Genomic DNA, 21,086 nt, shown 5'->3' on the forward strand with positions numbered 1-21,086 from the left:
CCCCCCCCCCCCCCCCCCACAGGCTATATATTTAACAGAAGAGTGTGGCGCTGGCGTGACGCTGAGGGAACCAGCGTTGGAGCACTTGGCCTCCCACGGCTGTTAGCACGATGGACTCTGAGCCGGCCCGGACGCCGTGGCCTCAGACAGCCCTGTTGCCTGCTGGGGTGCTGAGCTCCCGGCTGGGCCATCGTGGGAAGCACTACGCCTTTGGCTACATTGCAGCCTTTACTAACATCGTCGTTACCTTTCCCATCCAGAAAGTGCTGTTTCGCCAGCAGCTTCACGGTGTGTCAGTCACCGAGGCATTTCTGCAGCTCCGGAGGGATGGACTCAGGAATCTGTACCGGGGCCTGCTGCCCCCTCTCCTCCAGAAGAGCACGACAGTAGGGATCATGTTTGGCCTGTACCAGGACTTCTCCGGAGTCTTACTAGACTTGGCAGATGGCAGTGGCGTGCCGGAACTGGCTACTCGAAGCTTTGCTGCGGCGCTGGCGGGAACCGCAGAGGCTACCCTGGCACCATTTGAACGTGTGCAGACTCTCCTACAAGATCATCGGCACTATGGCCGCTTCAACAACACAGTCCACACCTTTCGAACACTTCTGTCTGACTATGGTGTCAGAGAGTGCTACCGGGGCCTGGTGCCCATACTTCTCCGCAATGGCCCCAGCAATGCGTTGTTCTTTGGGCTCCGTGGGCCAATCAAGGAAAGGCTTCCTGAGGCCAATAGCTGGATAAGTCACATGGTGAATGATTTTGTGTGCGGAGGGGTGCTGGGGGCCGCCCTTAGCTTCATGTTCTATCCATTAAATGTAGTTAAGTCCAGAGCTCAGTCTCAGGTCGGTGGTGAATTCAAGTCCATCAGGACGGTGCTGCTGACAGTGTGGAGAGAAAGGGGTTGCAGTTTGGTCATGCTTTTCAGAGGAGCCCATCTAAATTACCACCGTTCACTGCTGTCGTGGGGCATCATCAACGCAACCTATGAGATGCTGCTCAAGACTATATGAAAGGGAATCAAGATGAGATCTACAGAGGAAGAGAAAGTATGGAAATGAAAACATTTTAGGAGTAATGGAGAGATTTTTCGAGGGGAAAGAAAATCGCTGTCTGCGGTTGTTGGGATGCTACGGGTTGAATGACTGAAAGACAACGATTAGGTTGCACTTCTGTGAGGGGCCAACAGTCAGTTTGAGACAACCCACCTGCCATATTTACTGTTCTGAAAGTCTGAAGAACAAGATGCATGCTTTAGCTTCTAAATGTTCCGGGGTCCAAATGAAAAGCCCTTGTTGGCACGCGTTTTAAAAGTTCTGGGGAGCAAATGAGAGTTTAAAGTAAATGTTACATCACTGTATTAACTGGTTTGTCGTTGAAGCTTTATTCATGTTTATTCATATGTCTCAATCAGACCAAAAACACTTTGTGTGTTTTATGCCACTAAAATGAAATATTTCTGAAATACACCTTGATTTATTGGCAAATAGCATGTTGGCTGTTTTGTTTTTTTTCCTTTATATTTCAACAGTATAGCTTCATCTGGCTAAACATCTACGTTTGTCTATGTTGAAGACATCTGAACACTCTTGGTTTAAATGATCAAATTCAGCGATACGTGGATCTATTGGTTAAGGTTAGGGTTTGTTTCATTGTAAGCCATTGTTTACTGACTAAAATTATACATTTTTTACAGTTTGCATGTTTTTAGAAACAGATATATATATATAAAGAAGTTCTTTCTATACTTATTAAGCTCTAAATCTTATTTCTCACTTGTTCTCCTTTGTCTAGCAGCCGTTGACATGGGTGCAGATTTCAAGCTTGAGTAGATGGAAGTCGCCATGCAGTCACTTTTGCTGGCTACAACAGCCCTAAGAAGAAAGGGCTGCTGCCTGAACACCAAGAGTGGCTCAAGAGCAGAGAAGATGAGCAGAAGCTAATATTCAGTGGCACGAAAAGCTCAAGCTACTGTTTAGCGGATCAGTTGGTGGACACCTTAAAATGCTTTCATGCTGACCGGCAGCAGCGTACTGTTTCACATTTCATTTCACTTTTTGCAAATAAGCCTGTACGTATAAACTCATTTACATTAAATAACGCTGTATGTAAATGCCACTTTGCCCTGAAGCACAGAATGTCATATTTACATTTACAACCATCTGAAATGTTTCAGATAAATCAAGTAAAGGTGTTGACAGTGAAAGTCTGTTTTGTCCGTGTTTGTTGGGATATATTTATTTCAATTAAATACCTAACTGTGTAAGTCTTGCTTTATTAAACGGCCCCTCCACTTTGACCTGGATACCTTCTGCGTTCCGTGTGATCCTTTTAAGGAGCATATCTGACATGCGCTTATTCAAATATACACTGCAATCCCTTCTTTGTAATAAAGCACACAAATAGTTTCACCGTAAGAGAAACTGAACATACTTTACACTCAATCTTTGCCAGCGATGTCATGAATACACTACATTGCCTGTCAGACCATCATGTGCTACGCCATCCGGAAGGAAGTCAAGAGGGTGGGAGACCAAGAAAGGGGACTTCAGTTAGGGTTGATCTGCTGTACTTTCTCCAGCTGATACTAGTGTACAATACACCCTCGCAACAATCCTTCCAGCCATCTTGAGTGAAGTCTTTAATCTTTTAATTACAATTTCATTGTTTAAGAATGGGCTTTTTTAAATTATAAGACTTTCAATGTTGCTCTTAACTCAAGTTGTGTCTTCATAAATAATTCAGAGCCATCCTCAGTATCCAATGAAACAAAAATACAAATAGAGAAAGGATGCTGCAATGCAACAGGACTAGAAGCACAGCGATTTATTGCTGGCAGAGAAATCACAGGAATCATTAACAGTATTGGAAGCGAAGTAAAAGTACAAAAGTTAGTTCAACTGGAAACATCTTTATCTGTTTCTGAAATATTCGCCTCTGGTTTTAATGTTAGGCTCAAATCTTAAATTTAATGTTATTTAGTTATTTAACAACAAAACAAGCATGTTCAACATCATTAGGGTCAACGTGTCATTTATTCCACACAACTTCATTGTACGTGGGTACGGAAAGTGGCTGCTCATGTGAAACCTCGATACTGCCTTTAAAAATGAAACGCTAATTCAACATAGAGAGGGGGGGGCACAGTGGACACAGACACTGTCTGCACGACTAAAAATGCTTCGGAAACATACATCTTGGTGTTTAATACAGTGGTGAGCATTGCTACAGGACATAACCTCCAGTACTTATATTGACAACAAATATGCAAATCCCATGCAGCTTTGCTGATTTTTCCCACGAGACAAAGGTCGACATTCCAAACAAGGGAAGCATTCGTCATATTCAGACAAGCATAATGCTGTTAGTGTTTTAATGTTAGCACAAACGCATACAGCATGGCGGGTGGAAGGGGTATGTTTGCATAGCCATTAGCCATAAACTAAGATAGAAAAAGACAAAAAATAATGTGTTTCTACGCTTCTGACCCCAGCATTCAGCGCTCAGGTCATCATCCAGTCAGTATGTCATTAAACAGAGCTATCCAAGGAGGAAGGGTTGTGGCTCAGTGTTGCAAGACTTTGGATCTCGGCTACATCTGGACATAGTTTAACAGTCGCCCTTGTGCCGATTCAGAAAACCTCTAACAACATAAATTAGATCCCATGTTTTGCTTCCTGGGTTACATCCACACATTTTCAGAAAATACATACGCGAGTTCCTTTTGAATGATCAATGAATGTAATCTTACAACATACCTTTGGATAATTCCAAGAGGCATTCACTCAAATTCAGTCAGGTCCGTGCATTAGAAAAAAAAAAACATTGTTGCACAATGTTTCATAGAAAGATGTAATCTGTAACAGTCAAAAGTGCTCTCCCTGCTTTGTAATGGTATAGATCTGTAGCCACATTTATTTGACTGTACTGTAGTGCTGAAAAACTAGATTTTTAAAAAGGTGTGATGCCTTCACATATAAAATAAATCTGTTACCTATTCTGCGATTGTGATGTACTATAACTCTTTAGAAAGTGTATAGTATTCTGTATCCTGTCAGTAGTTTTCAACTTGAAAAGGGACAATTTACAGATTACACCTTGTTCAAAAATGGAAATATTTTGAAGCAGCAAAAGATACAAACATAATACTGTCTCAAAGAGAAGGAAAAATTTCATTTAGAGTGACATCCATAGTTTTGTTCTTTTTTTTTTTTTAAACCAGAAACCTGCACGCCACAGACCAGGTGCAAATATTGTAAAAAATAAATACATACATGGGAAATCCATACTTACATACATATACACGTATTGTATCATAAAATAAGATAATTATAATTACAAAATTCATATATACAAATGCATAGTCCACATGAGTCAAAGAAGAGCCCAATCAATTAAGCTCCTTTTCATTTCGGGTTTCGTTTGGCGTATGTGATGTCAAAGTGGGGTATGAGTAATGTGGGCTAACGTCTGTGTGATGTGGTGTGCATGGCACTTTCTATACAAGAACACATGGGTTACACACCAGACCACTCTGTGCCGTTTAATCTCACGGTGAGAGTCTGTGGATTATGAGTGGTTGAGACTTCGCAGGTCAAAAGTTCAGCGGTGCACGTCTAGGCGTGTCTGTGGAGCCTAACGTTTGTGTCCGGAAGAGCTGTGTTAGGGCAAACACAGAGGAGATGAGTACCGTGCAACGTTTGGCAAGTAGCCTCACCCCATCGCCCTGTCCCTGACCCTGTCCAGACTCATTGAGGCCCGCACTCTTTCCCCCGACCCGAGCGCCGGTTCCGGCCGTCTCGACAGCCACGACAAAGTCTCGATACAAACCGACTATCTCCTTCAACTTCTCCATTGGTTCCTGGTTGTCGTCAACCTCGTCCTTGTGGGTCCTTCCTGCAGTATGGCAGGTGTCACAACCGGGGCAAGAGTTTGTTCGCAGGCAGGCTGCGGACAACTGAACCAGAGCGCTGAAGCTGTTCGATAAAGAGCGCAGGGCTTCGTCGGGGGCCCAGCCTACACGTGTGGCCCGCTGACACCCGGATGCTAATCGCCGAGCCTCTGCTTGGAGAAGACTTCTTTCAGCCTCAGTCATCATGGCAGCGGTACTTGCTCCAGTACAGCTGAAGCTAGGCGCCGGTGTAGTACTGCCTTCATTTCCATTGTGATTTAGGTCAGGCTCTACTTTCATGACTGTGATATCCTCCTTTGAGTCATGGCGTATTTGTTGGGATGCTTCAAGTCCTCCCCTCTCTAATACAAGCAGCAGTTGGTCTATATCGTGACGTAGGGAGGCAAACCCTCCTTTCAGTCTTCCATAATTCTTATTTGTAAGTGACCGGAGAGGACAGCCAAGTGAAGTTGTAGGGGAAATAGGGCATGAAACTAGGGGACTGAGTTCAGAGGAGGCAGTGGAGAACGTAGAGAGTGGTCGGGGGTTATCCTTAAGTAGTGACAGGATATTGGGGTTTGGAGAGGGTGTTGTAGGGGAGGAGACGGGCAACGTCTGGGCCGGTTTGGGGCATGCGCGTCTGGAGAATTCATAAATAGTAAGCTCTTCGTCAAAGCTCACGCCGTCTTCGGCGTCTCCACTGAAACAGTTCGCATAAACTGTACGGCAGCCACACGCCTCCCGGTGCTGTTGAGGAGGAGTGCTATCTGCGAGCGAGGAGGTCGGCGAGTCACCCCCAATTTGCATGCTGGACACACCTCCAAGCCCAACTGCTGAATGTGGCCGTGACTGAGGTTGTTCTGAGGAAACACTACCATGGTATGAACTGTTGTCTTTGAAACTAAGATTAGGGTGGGAGCCGTTTGTCCCATTGGACTTTCTTAAGTGTGAGGTCACTTCGTTAGCCTCTTTGATGGTGGCTATGACAACCTCCGCTCCATCTTCCAAAATGTTATTTTTCCCTCCAGACTTAGATGTAATGGCCTCTTTTTCCTTCACAGGGGTCTTGTTTAAGTCTGACAAACCACTAGCTACAGACAAACCAGAGCCAAACCCAGAAGTGTCTCCATTGATGGAGCTCGTGGAGGGATAGTCCAGAGTTCCCAAAATCTCTTGGGAACGAGTCATATACCAGGGCAAAGCTTGGATCTTTCCTCGAAGGGAAGAAGCTGGTAGTCTGCCTCCGAGGCTGGAAGAGCTGGTCCTCAGGTCAGATCCTGATCCCGATCTCCCAGGCTCTCTGTTGTCTAAGGACCCAACACCTTTGGAGTGTGTGGAGGTGAGGGAAGTGGTAAGGGTGAGTGGTGCATCTGCATTTTTTGGCGACAGGCTTTCATGACTCAAAGACACCCTCCTGGATGCTGATTGGACATTGCCGTTGCGGCTGCTCCAAGGGAGGTTTCCATTTGATGGACTTATGCTATCCTTAAACATTCCTTTGGTTGGATCGGTTGGGGAAACAGGAGAACTAGCTGGTAGTGACAAGGGGTGAAAACTGGAGGCAGAAGTGGGTTTGGGGGGCACTGGAGGAGGAAGGGTTTGCTTTAAACCAGAATTAGAGCTCGAGATAGGCGGTAGGTTGAAGGGCTTTTTCATGTGCAAGGGGGACTTACTGTTTTTTCCTTCAGCGCCAGGGGATTCCTTTTCACCAGATACGCATTCTTTGACATTGGAAATAATAATATGTACCCCATTCTCATGTGTCGGCTCTTCATTCTGCTTTGGGTTGCTTTCTTTCCTCTCTGTCTTTTCCTCCGTTGGTGTCGTAATTGCTTGTGGCTGCTTGCTGTACCGCACTGCTGTGATCAAGGGTGACGACCTACCTGTCCCCGATGCGAGAGATTTGAACTCCATGGTGTCTGGCTCCATCTCCAGGAGTTCAGAGGACAGACGTCCAGAGGCATCCCCGTTGCAGTGAGAATATGATCTTCCATGCTGGGGGGATTTGGGAAGAATGATATGAGGTTTAGGTGGAATTTGGGGCTTAGGTGCCAGTGGTGGTTTGACCTTCACTTCCAGTTTTTGAGATGGTTTTGATGTTCGAGGCTGCTGGTTGGTGTCTTGATTTGTGGCGCTGTCATGTTCCTCGCCTTTCTTTTTGATAGAGGGATGAGCTTTACTGGCCAGTGGGGGGGAAGATAGTTCTTTTCCTTGGAGAGCTTCAAATCCATTCTTGGTTCCACTCAACCGATTGGCATTCCACCGGTCAGCCAGCTCAGTGTCTGTCAGAGCCCGAGACAAAAGAGAAAGGTGTTAGTGGATTTACACAAATCCTACCCCAGCTCCTTTAAACCACCAAAATATCTTTAGTGGTGTCTTCTACTGCTATCATGTATAAAAAGGAACCACCAGTCTCTATGGATAAACTGTACAAATACACAAAGTGACAAACAAGCTGTAGACAAACCTGATAGAACAGGAACTGGGGGAGTAAATCTCTCCTGTGCATCAAAAAACTCATCCTCAGACTCTGAAGCGCTCTCTTTGGAAAACAGAGATGATCTGGGTTTGGGTGAAGGTGTCAGGAAAAGACTCTCTTCATCCTTGGAAAGGCGCTGCTCAGCTTCTCCAGCTTTGTGTCCAGGAATTGAACTTGTCCTTATTGGGACTTTGGGCGGAGTCTTCTTCTTCCCTTTAATGGGTGATCTTTTAAAGGGCATGCTGTCAATCATTCTCAAGTCTCTTGAACTGGGGATCTTACTAATCCGTCTGAGTTTCTCTATTCCATGCTTTTCATCCTCCTCCTCATCATCGTCGTCATCATCACTTGTAGCCTCAGGCGGGCTGGGGAGGAAATCCGATTTGGAGAGATCAGCAAAACAAAGGCAAGAATTGTCAATCCCACTGTAATTTAGATTTGTTGGTCGCAGGGGCCCCTTATTGCTGTGAGGTTGGTGAACGTCCAAGCTTGGAAGCTCTTCACTGATGTGCCGTCCATTGTGTGCACCCGGACAAGAGGAGACTTTGGCTGCAGCATTGCTGTCTTCTAGGGCAGCACTCAAGGAGCCACTGGACAAGCTGGAGAAGCTGCTAGTGACCCGTGGGTCAGTGTGGTACCAGCCAGTTTCCAGCTTCATTTCTTCATCATTAACACTACATTTACGTGGACCACTTCCTGTTGCTCCTCTGTCGCCTTCTCTCTCATTTTCATTATCTTCTGTCGTCACTATTATCTTTACTTCCTGTTTGCCTCTGTACTCTTCTCTCTCTCTTCTTTCTTCTTCCCTCCTCTTTTCTTCCTCGCCTCTTCTCCTCTCTTCCCAGTCCTGACTTGCTGGGTCTGGGCATTTGTAACCCTGAGCATCCATCGGGTCGTCTTCATCAGTTGAGTCGTCAGAGTCACTACAGCAGCGAGACACATAACCTAATATCGGCGGGGAAAAATAAAAACTTTTTTTTTACTCCATTATTAGAACAGAATAAAGTTCATTTATATTGAAATAGCATGACTGGCTTGTCTATCCTTATCCATACGGGCTGTTGACAGCAGCAGACAACAACGTATGATGTGAAAAATATTTATCTATTAACCAAAGCCAGAAGGTGATTATTTTAAGTGAAACAATTTTTGCTCACTTGATAGGGATTCATAGCACACGCCCTCTATTACGGCGAACCTCCCACACACACCTTCTTCAGCAGGAATACGGTGCACCCTCACTTTTGGGCGTCCCAGACGGAAGACGCTGACATTTGGATCCACGAGGAGTTTGTAGTAGCCTCCCAGCAGACACCCTAAGTCTTTGGCTGCCAGAGAGTCCATCAATAAGGCAAATGGCTGAGACGGGAGGGAACAGCGCAAGATAAGGTTCACGATTAAAGGGAGAACAGGCAAGAAAGAGGGAGAGAGAATCACCTTTGAGTCAGTGAGTTAGCCCTATAATGCTACCACACATCCTGATAGGTTAAATCCCGACCTATATTTATGCAAGCATGCGATCTGATTCAAATGTGATGTGGTTAGTGAATATCTACTTTCTCTATCGGTGTTAGTAGTAGAAGTACCTACAGGATTATGAGTAACGCAGGCTCTGACCATGCTCTGTAGGTAAATCAAATGCCTTTACCTTCATATCGTGCAGCGAGACGCGCAGCAAGCTGACTTTGTCCGACTCCGACAGCAACTCCACTCTGCTGATGCTGCTAAACTCCACCAGTGTAGAAATCATGTTGAGCTTGTGGTTGATGACTTGGCTCATCCCGTACTTGGCTCCCACAAGCAGGTTGATTGACGCCTCCCTGTCCTGAAGCTGTGGCGTGGATCAGAGAAACGGCCAAGCATTTTAGATTTTCGTTTGCCTGACGCGGTGGCACTGTGGTAGCATCACCAACCAGGCCACGTATGGGCTCCTGACTCGTACCATCATGGTAGCAGCATATGATCGGCCCCCGTATGAGATGAGCTCTCCCAGCTGAGTGAGGTAGGCCAAACGAGCCTGAGCAGCAGAGATTACCTACAACACCACAGCAGACATGGGGGGGGGGGGGGGGGTAAGAAGAGGGGTGTCCCTCCTTAACTCTGACAACTTCATCTTCAACACAACCTTCATTATCTGTCTTTTCACACCCTTCTATTTTGACTTCCACCCATTCTTAAATCCGATGGTACCTTCTGGCGTGGCTCGAGCAGGGCTTGAATCTTTTTGAGGTGGTAGCTGATGGCTTTCCTCAGGTCCTTTTGCCTCATGTTGCCCAGTAGAGTGGGAGAGATGAAGCTGTCGAGGCCAAACTCCTTCCTGTCACCGCGAATACAGAAGATAGAAATACTGCAGCACCCAGCCTGTACTCAAAGCTTAATGTAGTTTAAACCCAGAAACAAAGATTAAAGTTTATAACATGGACATCTGTACACATTTTTCTAAATAGTCAAAGGTTTCACTTCTAAGGTAATCTACCAACTAAGATTAGAAATTGTACTACATAAAGGCTTTACTAAAACTGCAAAAATAAATAGATTAGTACCTCAATCTATATTTTAACAACAGTACTTTTTTCACTGTAACTGTGTACAAGGTCTGCAGCTTCAAAACAGAGTAGATAGGACTGCACTGACATACGTATATAATTGTATTATAGCCATTTAATCATGAAAGAGAGTTAGGAAAAAAAGGAAAATTGCAAATGAAATTAAAATTAAAAACTTTTGATCTACACTCAGTAAAAAGGACAAAGTCGCCCATGAATCCTTATCCTTAAGAGCAAACTTCTGATAGCTCTAAAATGACATCCAAAAGAAAATCACACACACACAAAAAAAACAAACCCCATGACTCACGTAATACTCTTAATAGACGTCCTGGTATGTCCACAAGTATCTAGTCTCTCGTGCATGTGCAAGGCCGCCAGGCGGAGCGCTGTGTTACACTTCATTTCTAATGCAAACCTCTCCTGCAGCACGTCGCCAACACTCTGGAAACACAATGGAATCACAGCATAATGCATGCAGACATTACAAATTCATGCATCCGTCACAATAAATAACTGAAACGCATCTTACGTTCAGCGTAGAACATTATTATTGATGCAGACATTGCAATATGTAGCTTACGAACATCTTTATAATTAAATACTGGGACACCCACGCTGCCATTTATAGAGTACAAATAAACACAGCAGGAGGGAAAGACCCCTCAGATCAACGCAACATGAGTGGCGCTCTACTTTTTGTGGTAATATTTTGATGAGCAGATTTAGGGCACACGAGAGCAGGTTGCCAGATCCACTAAGCATTGGTATGCAGTAATACTACACTTGCAAAATCAAGGACGGATTTTTGAGCAGTGTGAGCCTTTAGGCATACGTTGCACTTGTAAGTCAATAAAAAGGGGCTCCTGTCTGAAGAAGGTTCAGAGATGAACAGAGAAAGATAAAACATTGCTCTGCGGAATTCCCTCCCCGATCAATTGAGAGCACCTCAGTCTATTCATGCTTTTAAAACTGGACTTAAAACCTAACTTTTTAGAAAATAGTTTCCTTAATTCCTTAGGCCTCTGCTTAGTAACTGTTTTTAAGCCTTGCCTATTTCTATCTTTATTAATGCTTACTTTTTTTTTTTACCGTGTTTTATTTTACCATGTGGCACTTTGAGATTCAGTGGAATATAAAACGTGTTATGAATAAAATCTATTATTATTATTATTATGGAATTTGTCCTGCCAACCTGCAAAAATAAGTAGTCAAATGCAGAGGGGTCGTCCTGCAGCATGTCTGAAGGGTCCTTGGGAATGAAACACACCCTGAACAGACATCTGTAGTCATGGGAGTCTTTTTTCTGCACCACCTTAACAAAGACAAAAATTGTAACATGTAAAAATGTATGCATGAAGCTCTAAAAATAATCTTCTTGGCATGCATTCTTTACTGTGTCTGTAGGGCTACTGTAGCTGCTATGCTTGTAAAAAAAAAAGTGAATTACACCTATTTTAAACAGTCATTGACAACTGCTGCAAATGTGTGGATTTGCGTGACCACGGTTTCTTTCACCTTCTGTATGAGCTCTTCCTCGTGCAGCAGCAGTAGTTTGGTGATACTGTATTGTTGCTCTAGCACCAGAGCAAAGTACTCAATGGCCCGGATGGACAGTTTATCCTTCAGCGTTAGAACAATGTCCTGGAACGGTGAGAAACCCACAGATCAGACCCATTCGACAAACGCGCTTCCTCTCAGCCTGCTGATGGCGACGCTCAGATCTGGCTGCCCCGTCTGTCCCCCCGGCTTTGCTTCCATGTGCAAAGTGAAATAGAAAACGTGCTTTAACAATCGTAATGCTCCCAGGAAAACAAGCGCAGGCTTGGACCTTGTGATGATGAGCCCTAACCCACTGATCTCCTTCCTACCTCATTTGTACACTGATCACATACACAGTATGCTACATCGCTTACTGGTTTTCAGTCTAAGGACAAAGAAGAGTTCGACCCTGGTGTGCTCAGGTTCTTCAGCCATATTTACAAAAATGTTTAATAGTAATGTTTCCCCATCAGGGGTTTATTATCTGTATACACGCAGTCCACGTTTCTCTCTGTTATTTGACATGTAATAAGTTAATACGCACCTTGACAGTGGTGCTGTTGTCAAACTTAAAGGCCTTGGTCTGTCCATTCTCTAAATAGACTTTCAGGACATTGGGCAGGAAGAGAAGAGAGTTTCCCTGAAACAGATCAAATGAGGAAAGACAAAGAGAAAGCCATGTGACAAATAAGATTACCAAAAAAAAAAAAAGGAGTCGTTCATTAGTGGCTCACAAGAGACTTCGTTCCTACCTGAGTGTGCCCATTGACCACCACCTCCTCGGCAAAGCGCACTTTAACCGGATTACTCCTCAGACGGGCCCGCTTCTCAGCCGACATGATGGATGACTTCGGATTCTGCAACACAAAGGCATGCAAAAGGTCTATTAGATGAGCGGTGGGTTCAATTCATTCTGAAAGCCACAAACAGAAGCAGCAAAACGTTGAACACACACGTGTTGAAGTCTGAAAGACACAATCTCAAAGTGGACCGTCAAAAGCTGCGAGTCCAACTGTTGGAAACATAAAGGGACCTAATACAGTAGTGAAGACAGATGGACTCATGAAGGGTGTTTAAGTGTGTGTGTGTGTGTGTGGGGGGGGTTATCAATGTATCTTTTATACTCACTGTCATGTACCGCAGGATTGTCACAGTGATACAATCCTCCAAGTCCCTGTGCAGAAAAAAACATACACAAAGAGCGAGTGAGCGAAACATAATCAAACACACCCACAGACACACAAGAGCAATACCTCTCTACCAAGCCGTGAAGGAAACAGTTTCCACTCTGACCCATGTTCCTGCCTTTCTCTCACGTGCATGCTCTCACGCATGAGTCATCTGCATGTGATGTTAAAACTATGCACAAAGTATGAATGTGCATGTTGTTATTTGATGAACTCGACACACTGTCAGACGTGTCACCAAACTGGTCTCACCTGCCACAGGAGTCAATGTAAAGGCGTTTATTCTAAATTTAGAAATGTGTCTTCATGATCTACTGTTTAACCTTTTAGCTAAAACAAGGAAATAAATATATATATATATACACACACTACCATTTCAGAAGTTTGGGGTCACTTAGAAATTCCCTTATTTTTGAATGAAAAGCACTGTTTTTTAACGGACAACTTTAAAGTAATCGGAAATACACTCTATACATTGCTTATGTGGTAAATGAATATTCTAGTTGCAAATTTGGTGCAATATCTACGTCTGTGTATCGAGGCCCAATTCCAGCAGCTCTCACTCCAGTGTTCTGATGGTACGATGTCTTTGCTCATTGCGTCAGAAGCCTAATGGATGAGTAGAAAACCCTGTACAATCATGTTAGCACAGCTGAAAACAGTTTTGCTGGTTAGAGAAGCTCTGGAACTGACCTGGGTGACCCCAAACATTTGAACGGTAAAGTGGATATATATATATAAATAAATAAAATAAATACATCTTCTTACGTTAAGATGATGTCCACCTGCTCATTGCTCAAATCCTCCAACGCTGTATCATTAATCTGTAGCACCTGGTCCCCAGGGAACAGTATCCCATCTGCAGGACTCCCTGCAGCCACACGTGCATGGACACACACACACACGCGCCCAAATAAGAAAAAGGTGGATGTTTGCGTAAAAAACATCCTGAAAACAGGTTTAGTCTCGTTCACTGCAATGTGAGGGTTTTTTTCTTGGTCTCATCCAGAAAACTATCTTCTGTGTTTTCTAGTTATTTATACTCATTTGTCTTCAGGCAAGCGAGCAGGACTGAGGCACAGCAGTTTCAGTTTATTCTAACAATATCAGACACACACACACACACGTGTGTGTTATGAAATACTTGCACGCACCCCGTCTGTTTGCCCCGTCTGCCTTGCGATTGCTGGCCCACTGATGGCATCCCACACACTGCTATGGAAGCTTACATAACGCACACACAGACTGCATGAGCGCATATTCTCTTCCCTCCTGCCAGAGAAGCCAACCCCTCCTTCCCATCGAGCTTCCATGCCAGCTCTGACAATATCCTCTCCTTTTTGGTATAAGTTCCCTCCCTCCTCTTTTTTTTTTTTTTTTACCTTTTTCAGCCACCACTTCCCTTTTACTCGGACTTCCACATCACCAGAGCCAGTAATTGAATTTAGACGGTGACGGTGATGGGGTGGAACCCTCCTCTGGGAACAAATCAGTTTATTTTACAGGATATATAAGAATATTTGATCAGCCTCTCTCCCTCCTTCGCCCGCCCCTCCCCTTCTTCCTCTCTCTCTCGTGCATATCGCTCTCACTAACCAATCAAAGCTGCTTTAAAGAAACGTGTTAGAATTTATGACTTCTCTGGCACTGTGCCTTACAGTGTGAATGCCAGGAGAGAGTCTCTCTGTGTCTGTGTGTGTGTGTGTGTGTGTGTGTGTGTGTGGAAGGTGGTGCACTGCTGCATAAAGCAGGTGGTCATTTTGGAGAGGAAGCAGGAAAACAAAGAGCCCTCATCCACACAGACAAAGAAGACGCACACAAAATCTACCTGTAATGACATGCCTGACCAGCAGGGGCGGGCTTCTGGTGATGGTGAATCCATGTCCCGTGCTGCGGTCCAGGACCGGGTCCCTGTTGATCTGGAGGGTCAGCTTGGCCAGGAAGTTTTGATTGGACAGACTGTTGGAGCGCCGCGACCTCCCATCACCGAGCAGTCGCTCTCTGCGGAAGTCAAGCGGAGTCACGAGTTACCGAACAGGAAACTGAAGACTGATGTCATCAAGAAAACATTCTGGTTGATCAAGGTGAACACGGTTCACCAACGCGTCCCTGTTTGCCAAAATTTTCCCTTCATGTAGCACAGAAAATCTCTCATCCTCTCACTATCACTTATTAGATAGTGAAAATGTGAAGCTGTGAAGAGTCAAACTTCAAATTCAATCAAGTAATTTTCCCACCTTAATGTAAAGATATGCAAAACTGGATTTGATGTGATTTTAAAACGATTTGTCAACTTTGCCGTGTACCTGCTTAGCGACTCTCGGGTGCGGCGTATTATTGTTCCCACCACTTGCTGCACCCGACTGGCCCCCCGGGATGGAGACCTGCTCCTACACCGCTCCTTCTCCTCCATTTATCTAAAGAGAAACGGAACAGAGAAGGACGTGAGGGAGGAATGCGTCGGAAAGCGTCAGTTTAGCGCTCACGCAGCGACAGAACCAAGCGCGGGCTGAATTGCACTCTGCATTTAAATTCAGCGCATGGAGCCTGCCTGGAACAGGAATAATCAGACACGTGAACAGAAAGGCAGCGTGAGGAAAGAAATGAGGAGGAGGATGTGCTCAGCTCAAAGAACAACACATTTTCCTTCACTGACTTGTTTCTCAGATTAAAGCGCAGGTGTCAGAAGTACTTTTCATCATGAGTGCAACATAATTGTGCTGTGATCTGCTTTTTGGCAATGACATGGGGGAGAGGGGGGGGGGGGGGTCTTCAGGATGTAATGAACCCTGAAGGGCTCAGCGAGACGTGGAGGAGGCAAAGATGGAGGCTTTGAATTCTGTCCAAGAACAAAACATTTATCAACTGCTGATCTTGTAGAGACTATTAATTATATGATCTATTATTCATTCATTTTCCAACCGCTTTATCCAGAAGAACTGGCGGCTTGTCCAGGCAGGCAAACACTGGCAGCGATGGGGAGACTGTGACTTGCACCGAATCAATATGACTAAAAATGGAACGGAATGACCCATACCATGAGAGAGCTTAATTTGATCAGCTCTCAAATGCAAGGGAATCTTCTGCAAGCCACGATGTTCCCTTCAAAGATGGATTTGTTTCCCAGCCACCTGCCAGACATCAGGGGGGGAAGAGGAGTAGCTGCAGTGTCGTTAGACCTGCGCTGTCCTATAACCTCTGAGCTACGGAGAAATAAGGAACATTACACCCGAATCAAGCAGCGGGCGTCAAGCAGGGGTGCCAGTGGGGAGATTACAAAATTCATGATGTCATTTTTTTCAGCAGGAATTCCTTCCGTCTCCGCTGAACTGATCGCGAGCTCTAAATCAGTGCTGACAAGCCTCCGTTTGTAGACGCAGCGCGCTTCAGTGTCGGCCTGCACTGACCGAAGTGTCACTTTTAGCATTGTGTAGCACGTGTCCCTGCTTTCAGGTGTTTAGAGGTGTGCGTGTGCAGCAGAAGACGTAGATCTCGTCTCACCCCGACTGTCCTCAGGTGACAGCCTCTCCGAGCATAGCCGGCAAGCCATTTTTTAAATGCATGCACATCCTTTCTTTTTTTGTTATCGCTGATGAAACAGGTAGTTTTGCAGATGTAGGCACAACACAGTTGATCGTTTCACTTAAATCCTACACATGCAATAAGCTTCTGGAAATGGCAGAAACAGTGATTTAAACATAGACACCTTCAGCAGCTCACATCTTGCCCCCATCATTTCACGCTAGCCTGCGCTATGACAAAAGACTCGCAGAGTGACTCACCGCGATGTGGCTAGTCTCTTCAGGACTCCAGAACATAAATACCCTCTTGCCCTCCGAGACATTGGCTCTGCAGCCCCCTCCAGGATTGGCTGAAAAGAGGCGGAGGGCGGGGTCCTTGTGATCATCAGGGCCAATCCCAGTCTATTGCGGCCACCTGCGGGGGGGCAGAGCAACGCTATCAGGGAGGCCTGTCAAATCCAATAATGTCGATTCAGAAGCACATGACAGGGTTAGGGTGAGAGTAAAGCATGACATCACCAGTGATCGGGTCTGATTGAGCTGCATCAGCTGCATCTGAACTGGTGATGCCTCAAAATGCACACGTAAGTGTGTCAGGCCAAGCAGATGTGAGTCCAAACTAGCGATGCGGTGGCGGTTTTCTAAGAGGCCCCTCCTCTGATTCCCCCCCCCCCCCCTCAAGAACCTCGCTCTCTCTCTTTCTTTCTCTCTCTCTCTCTCCCCCTCTCTGCAAAAGCACATGGCGATGTTGAGATGAAGCACTCCATCTCCGCATAGTTGTCTAAATAAAATTTTCATGCCATCCAGTTCAGTTCGCAGTTCATTCGGGGGGTAGTGCTAAAAGCAAAGAGGACAGGCAGGCCGTGAGTTCTCATGTGGCGGGGAGGAGGGGACGAGCAGCTCCTGGCCAATGACGACGGAGGACGATATTTCCTATCAACATCAGGCCAGAGATGACTGAAAACTTATCATGCTTCTGGTCCGGCCTCATTTTGCATTTGAACGCTGATCTGTGGAGTAAACTCTCACTGCCTGGTGCTTTCATCTACAAGAAACATCCCCCCCCCCCCCCACCTCCCACACACACAGCTTTTTCGCAAGGTCCATGTGTCCCAGTAAACAGCCAGCAGAAGACCTAGACCCGCACAGACTGCAGGGCACATGAATAATGCATGGTGCTAATGCGGCTAGCTCAGCCTCCGACCGCCACCGTGCCAACACTGGCAACAAGAGAGGAGCGCCGATGAAGACAGAACGGGGGGAAGATGTATTGGGGGGGGGGGGGGGATGTATGGGGGGGTTGCAGAGTTGTAGGAAGGGTGGGGGAAAAGAGGAGGGGGGGCTCGACCGGCCTGAGAAAAGGAGAAGGGATACAGAGAAAAGGCAAAGAAAAGGCCGAAAGGAGTGGGTATTGGGGGGGGGGGGGGGGGCAGTGGCAGAGAAACAAGAGCGTACGGCTGCAGGAGAATAAAAGAAGAATAAAGCCTCTACGGTGAAGCGGAAAGGAGTGGAAGCTGATCAATGCATTTCTCCACCAAGTGAGGGCAAAGAAAACAAAGCCAGGCCCCAGACAGTGATGCATGGTGGGAGGTTAAATAAAGATCTGCCCCGTCGTGCTGCTTTCAGTCTTCCTCTGCTGCACCACAACATGGCGTAAATCAAGAGGCGCTTCCTTCCGTCAGGACTTTCATTTGAATGAGAAAGTAAAGCCTGTGTGACTGCATGCTGCTGGGTCTGCTCTAATCTGACTGAATCAATAATAATCTGTCCTCCACACACACACGCACACGCACACGCACACGCACACACACACACACACACACACACAGGCCTTCTTACCTGCCCATCCTTTCTTTATTTTATTGTGCATCTTTGGACATCATGTCCTTAAGGTCATTCCTCCCAACCCCCGCTGCTTTTCTCTGCCCAACATCCTCTGGAGTCGGCCACTTATTCAGTCCTGTCATCATATGAGCACACGCAGTTCTCTGAAGTACGGTACTCATCTCCCCCCTCGGGGGGGGGGGGCTGAGATGTACTGAACTGGCAGCCTCTGTGCAGCCAGGTGAAGAAAAGAAAAACAGCCCAATTAGCAACGCTGGGCGAAGCACGGGTCACAGCAGGTCCCACCAACCTGGACAGGGCCCAAAGTGTGTGTGTGGGGGGGGGGGGGGGGGGGGGGGGGGGGGGGTGGACACAGCTGCTGTTCTGCTAAATAAAAGAATACAAGATAATGAATATGACTCTCAAGGTGAATTTCTTCGTGACACGCTTTAATCATTCTTTTTCACAGATAAATGAAGAATGGATTTTGGAGACTGGATCACGCCGTTACTGCAGGTACTCACACACACACACACACACACACACACCCCATCAAACAGCTGCTTCACATGTGGCTCAGGGTTGCAGGAGCAGCAGAGGTCGGTTTGGCGACTTTACAATTCATTCTGGAGACTTGAGCTCAGTGAACATTCAGTCCAGCATACTTGGAAGGCAATATTGTCTCTGCGGGAATCTCCGCATGACTTGTGGCGGGCGTGATTTAGGTTCACGTGAGCCCGCTGTATCGTTTCAGATTTCACAAATGCAAAAGGTGTGAGTGTGAGCGGCGACAGATACAACATCAAAAATGCAATGTTGTCTTCGAAAAAGAATTAATATTGGACGACATGCTGATTTTCATTGAGGGGGGGTGGACTTCCCATAAAAAGATGCATTACGTAACAGAACTTAAGAAAGCAAGATGTCTCAACATCTACTGAACGAATCCCGACCGATTCGGTGATCTGCTCACTACTGACTATCGGTTTCATTAAGCTGTTCTGCCGGAGCCCCAAGGAAGACTTCTTCCCACGTAAAACTGACGACTAAGGCTTCCAGGCAGCACACAACCGAGACGTGATAAGAATTCCTGTCCCGAGCAGCATCCCCGGGTAGCAGCTGAGTATCCGTGGAAACCCCCGCCCTGCTGGAGCTAAAGAGTCCCCCTGACAGAGTAACAGTGACTATGATGGCTGCTGGCTTCCGGCTGTTAGCATTAGCCCCCCCGGGTGAAATCCCCTGGGAACACTAGTGGACTGTTTCCACTTAAATTAAATGACCATTCTCCACGATGAGTGGTGAAAACAAGCTTTAACAATAATAATAAAAAATATATAATAATTCATATAAGGCGTGGCTGGTTAGCCAGTTAGCTTCCTTCTGTAAACTCCTCCGGCGCTTTCATCCACAGAAAGTCGAGCACGACGGCGATACGATGAACCTGACAAGCGACTGAAGTAAATGCACCGTTACATTTATCACCGTTGGGTTTTGGGTTCAGACAAGAAAAGCCTCGCAGCAAACACAGCCTGCATAGGATTTATAATCCAGGAATATCATATATTATGTCTTTAAGCCTAACAAACTAACAATAGGATAATGGTGGAGCATAGAGCCCAGTAATCAACACAAACCGTCTGAGCTCAAGTCTCTTTGAGCTCCTGCTTCTTGTGCTTTGTTTATTTTTTTTAATCTGCTTTTCTAGATATAATCTCAGTTGTTGTTTTTCATTCAGCCTGTCAGTTCATTCCATTATGAAGACAGGACTTACCGGCGTGCGCCACCCATTTCATTTCCTCTTTGATCAGCAAACTGGTGAGGCTTGAGTTCCCCGGTGCCCTATATTCATTAAATAATGGCTCTTTGTAGATTAATAGTGTTGCAGCATTTCGTTACAGATTTCTATTGATGGTTCTGGTGGTTCCAGAGAAAGAGAGAGACAGACAGCGAGACGGGGTGGGGGGGAGGCGGATTTCCAATGTCTGGGGAAGGTTTTTGGATATTAGACAATGACGTCGAAGGTCAGACTGCTGTCTGAGATAATTTCCTCTGAGATATCCTTCAAACGTTGCACAGCAGAGATGTCTCATGTTTGAGTAAGAATAATATGAGCGAAGCCAAGGAGGCCTCTGGAAGAATCCTCGGATATCACCGCAGTATATCTTAAATACTTCATATAACAGGGAGGTCAAAGCCAATCATTTTCAGATTTTACGACTTTCATACTCGTGATGTTTTATTGTATGATCATAAATAGAGCTGGCCTCCATTACGACGCTTCTGCCAGCCAATTGTGCCATCACTATGGAGCCGCCACATCAATGAGGTCACGGCTCGGGGGGGCGACACTGAAGGACTTTCAGGGAAAAATGCACATTAACAATGCCACCCTTGTTCCATATGTGCTACACACGTCAGTACGTACATCACTCCGCTGACCATTGCACCAGTATCAGATGTAACCCCTGAACGATCAAGAAACACTGATATTTACTGATCAACAGCTTCTCAGAGCTGCAGTTTGAAGCAGCAAACCCATCAACGCACTGTGGCCAAAGACGAGTGAGGAAGAGGATGGCTGACAGGGGAGCCGTCATCGGTGCGTGGTCTCGGTTACGGGCGTAAAGCCGTTTCTGGTGCACACACCCCGACCGTCTCGCCGGGCTTCTCCTCCGAAAGAAGGGCCTCAGAGCAGAACCTCCGAGCCCAGAGCAGCCGTGCACAAAGCTGTGCACGGGAGTGAAAGCGAAGCACCAGGCGCATCCACTGCTAGGACATCCAAGGACTGGAATGGCATTCATTCATTCATTCATTCATGTGCGCTCCTCCTCCTCCCTCTGGGGTGAGCAATAGAAGGCGATGCATGTGTTTTAACGCGATCAGCAGTCATGTTATATCACGTCACGCATTAAATCAACCCCCCCCATTGTTCCGGTCTAGTTGCGTTGCGTTGATCACGCCTGGCACGGCACGGCGTGCGCGCTGCTGTCGGCCCAAGGGTAAGAGGAAGAAGAGGCGACTTTCCCGGAGCGGCTGTTGTGCACGTCGCCCACGCCCGTTCACAATGTGCGTGTTTTACTACCCAGGCTGCTGCCCCCC

The 21,086-nt window shown here is 46.1% G+C and overlaps 2 protein-coding genes across 2 annotated transcripts; one reads left to right on the forward strand and one right to left on the reverse strand.

The window, feature by feature from the left end:
* Positions 1-42: 42 nt before the first annotated feature.
* Positions 43-2,296, forward strand: slc25a51b (solute carrier family 25 member 51b). The gene is made up of 2 exons (XM_068740442.1): positions 43-1,046; positions 1,792-2,296. The coding sequence occupies exon 1, from the start codon at positions 111-113 to the stop codon at positions 1,008-1,010; it is 900 nt and encodes a 299-aa protein (XP_068596543.1). The 5' UTR covers positions 43-110; the 3' UTR covers positions 1,011-1,046; positions 1,792-2,296.
* A 2,295-nt stretch (positions 2,297-4,591) lies between these two features.
* Positions 4,592-15,055, reverse strand: LOC137895075 (FERM and PDZ domain-containing protein 1-like). Its single transcript, XM_068740556.1, has 15 exons — positions 14,949-15,055; positions 14,471-14,643; positions 13,411-13,513; positions 12,584-12,629; positions 12,208-12,312; positions 12,000-12,095; positions 11,432-11,557; positions 11,109-11,228; positions 10,224-10,357; positions 9,558-9,684; positions 9,310-9,402; positions 9,016-9,198; positions 8,525-8,726; positions 7,356-8,312; positions 4,592-7,170 (listed from the first exon to the last, which is right to left on the reverse strand). Exons 1-15 carry the CDS (start codon positions 15,053-15,055, stop codon positions 4,592-4,594), a joined length of 5,151 nt encoding a protein of 1,716 aa, XP_068596657.1.
* Positions 15,056-21,086: the final 6,031 nt, after the last annotated feature.

The sequence above is a fragment of the Brachionichthys hirsutus genome, chromosome 6 (genome assembly GCF_040956055.1).
Source record: "Brachionichthys hirsutus isolate HB-005 chromosome 6, CSIRO-AGI_Bhir_v1, whole genome shotgun sequence".
Lineage (NCBI taxonomy): Eukaryota > Metazoa > Chordata > Actinopteri > Lophiiformes > Brachionichthyidae > Brachionichthys > Brachionichthys hirsutus.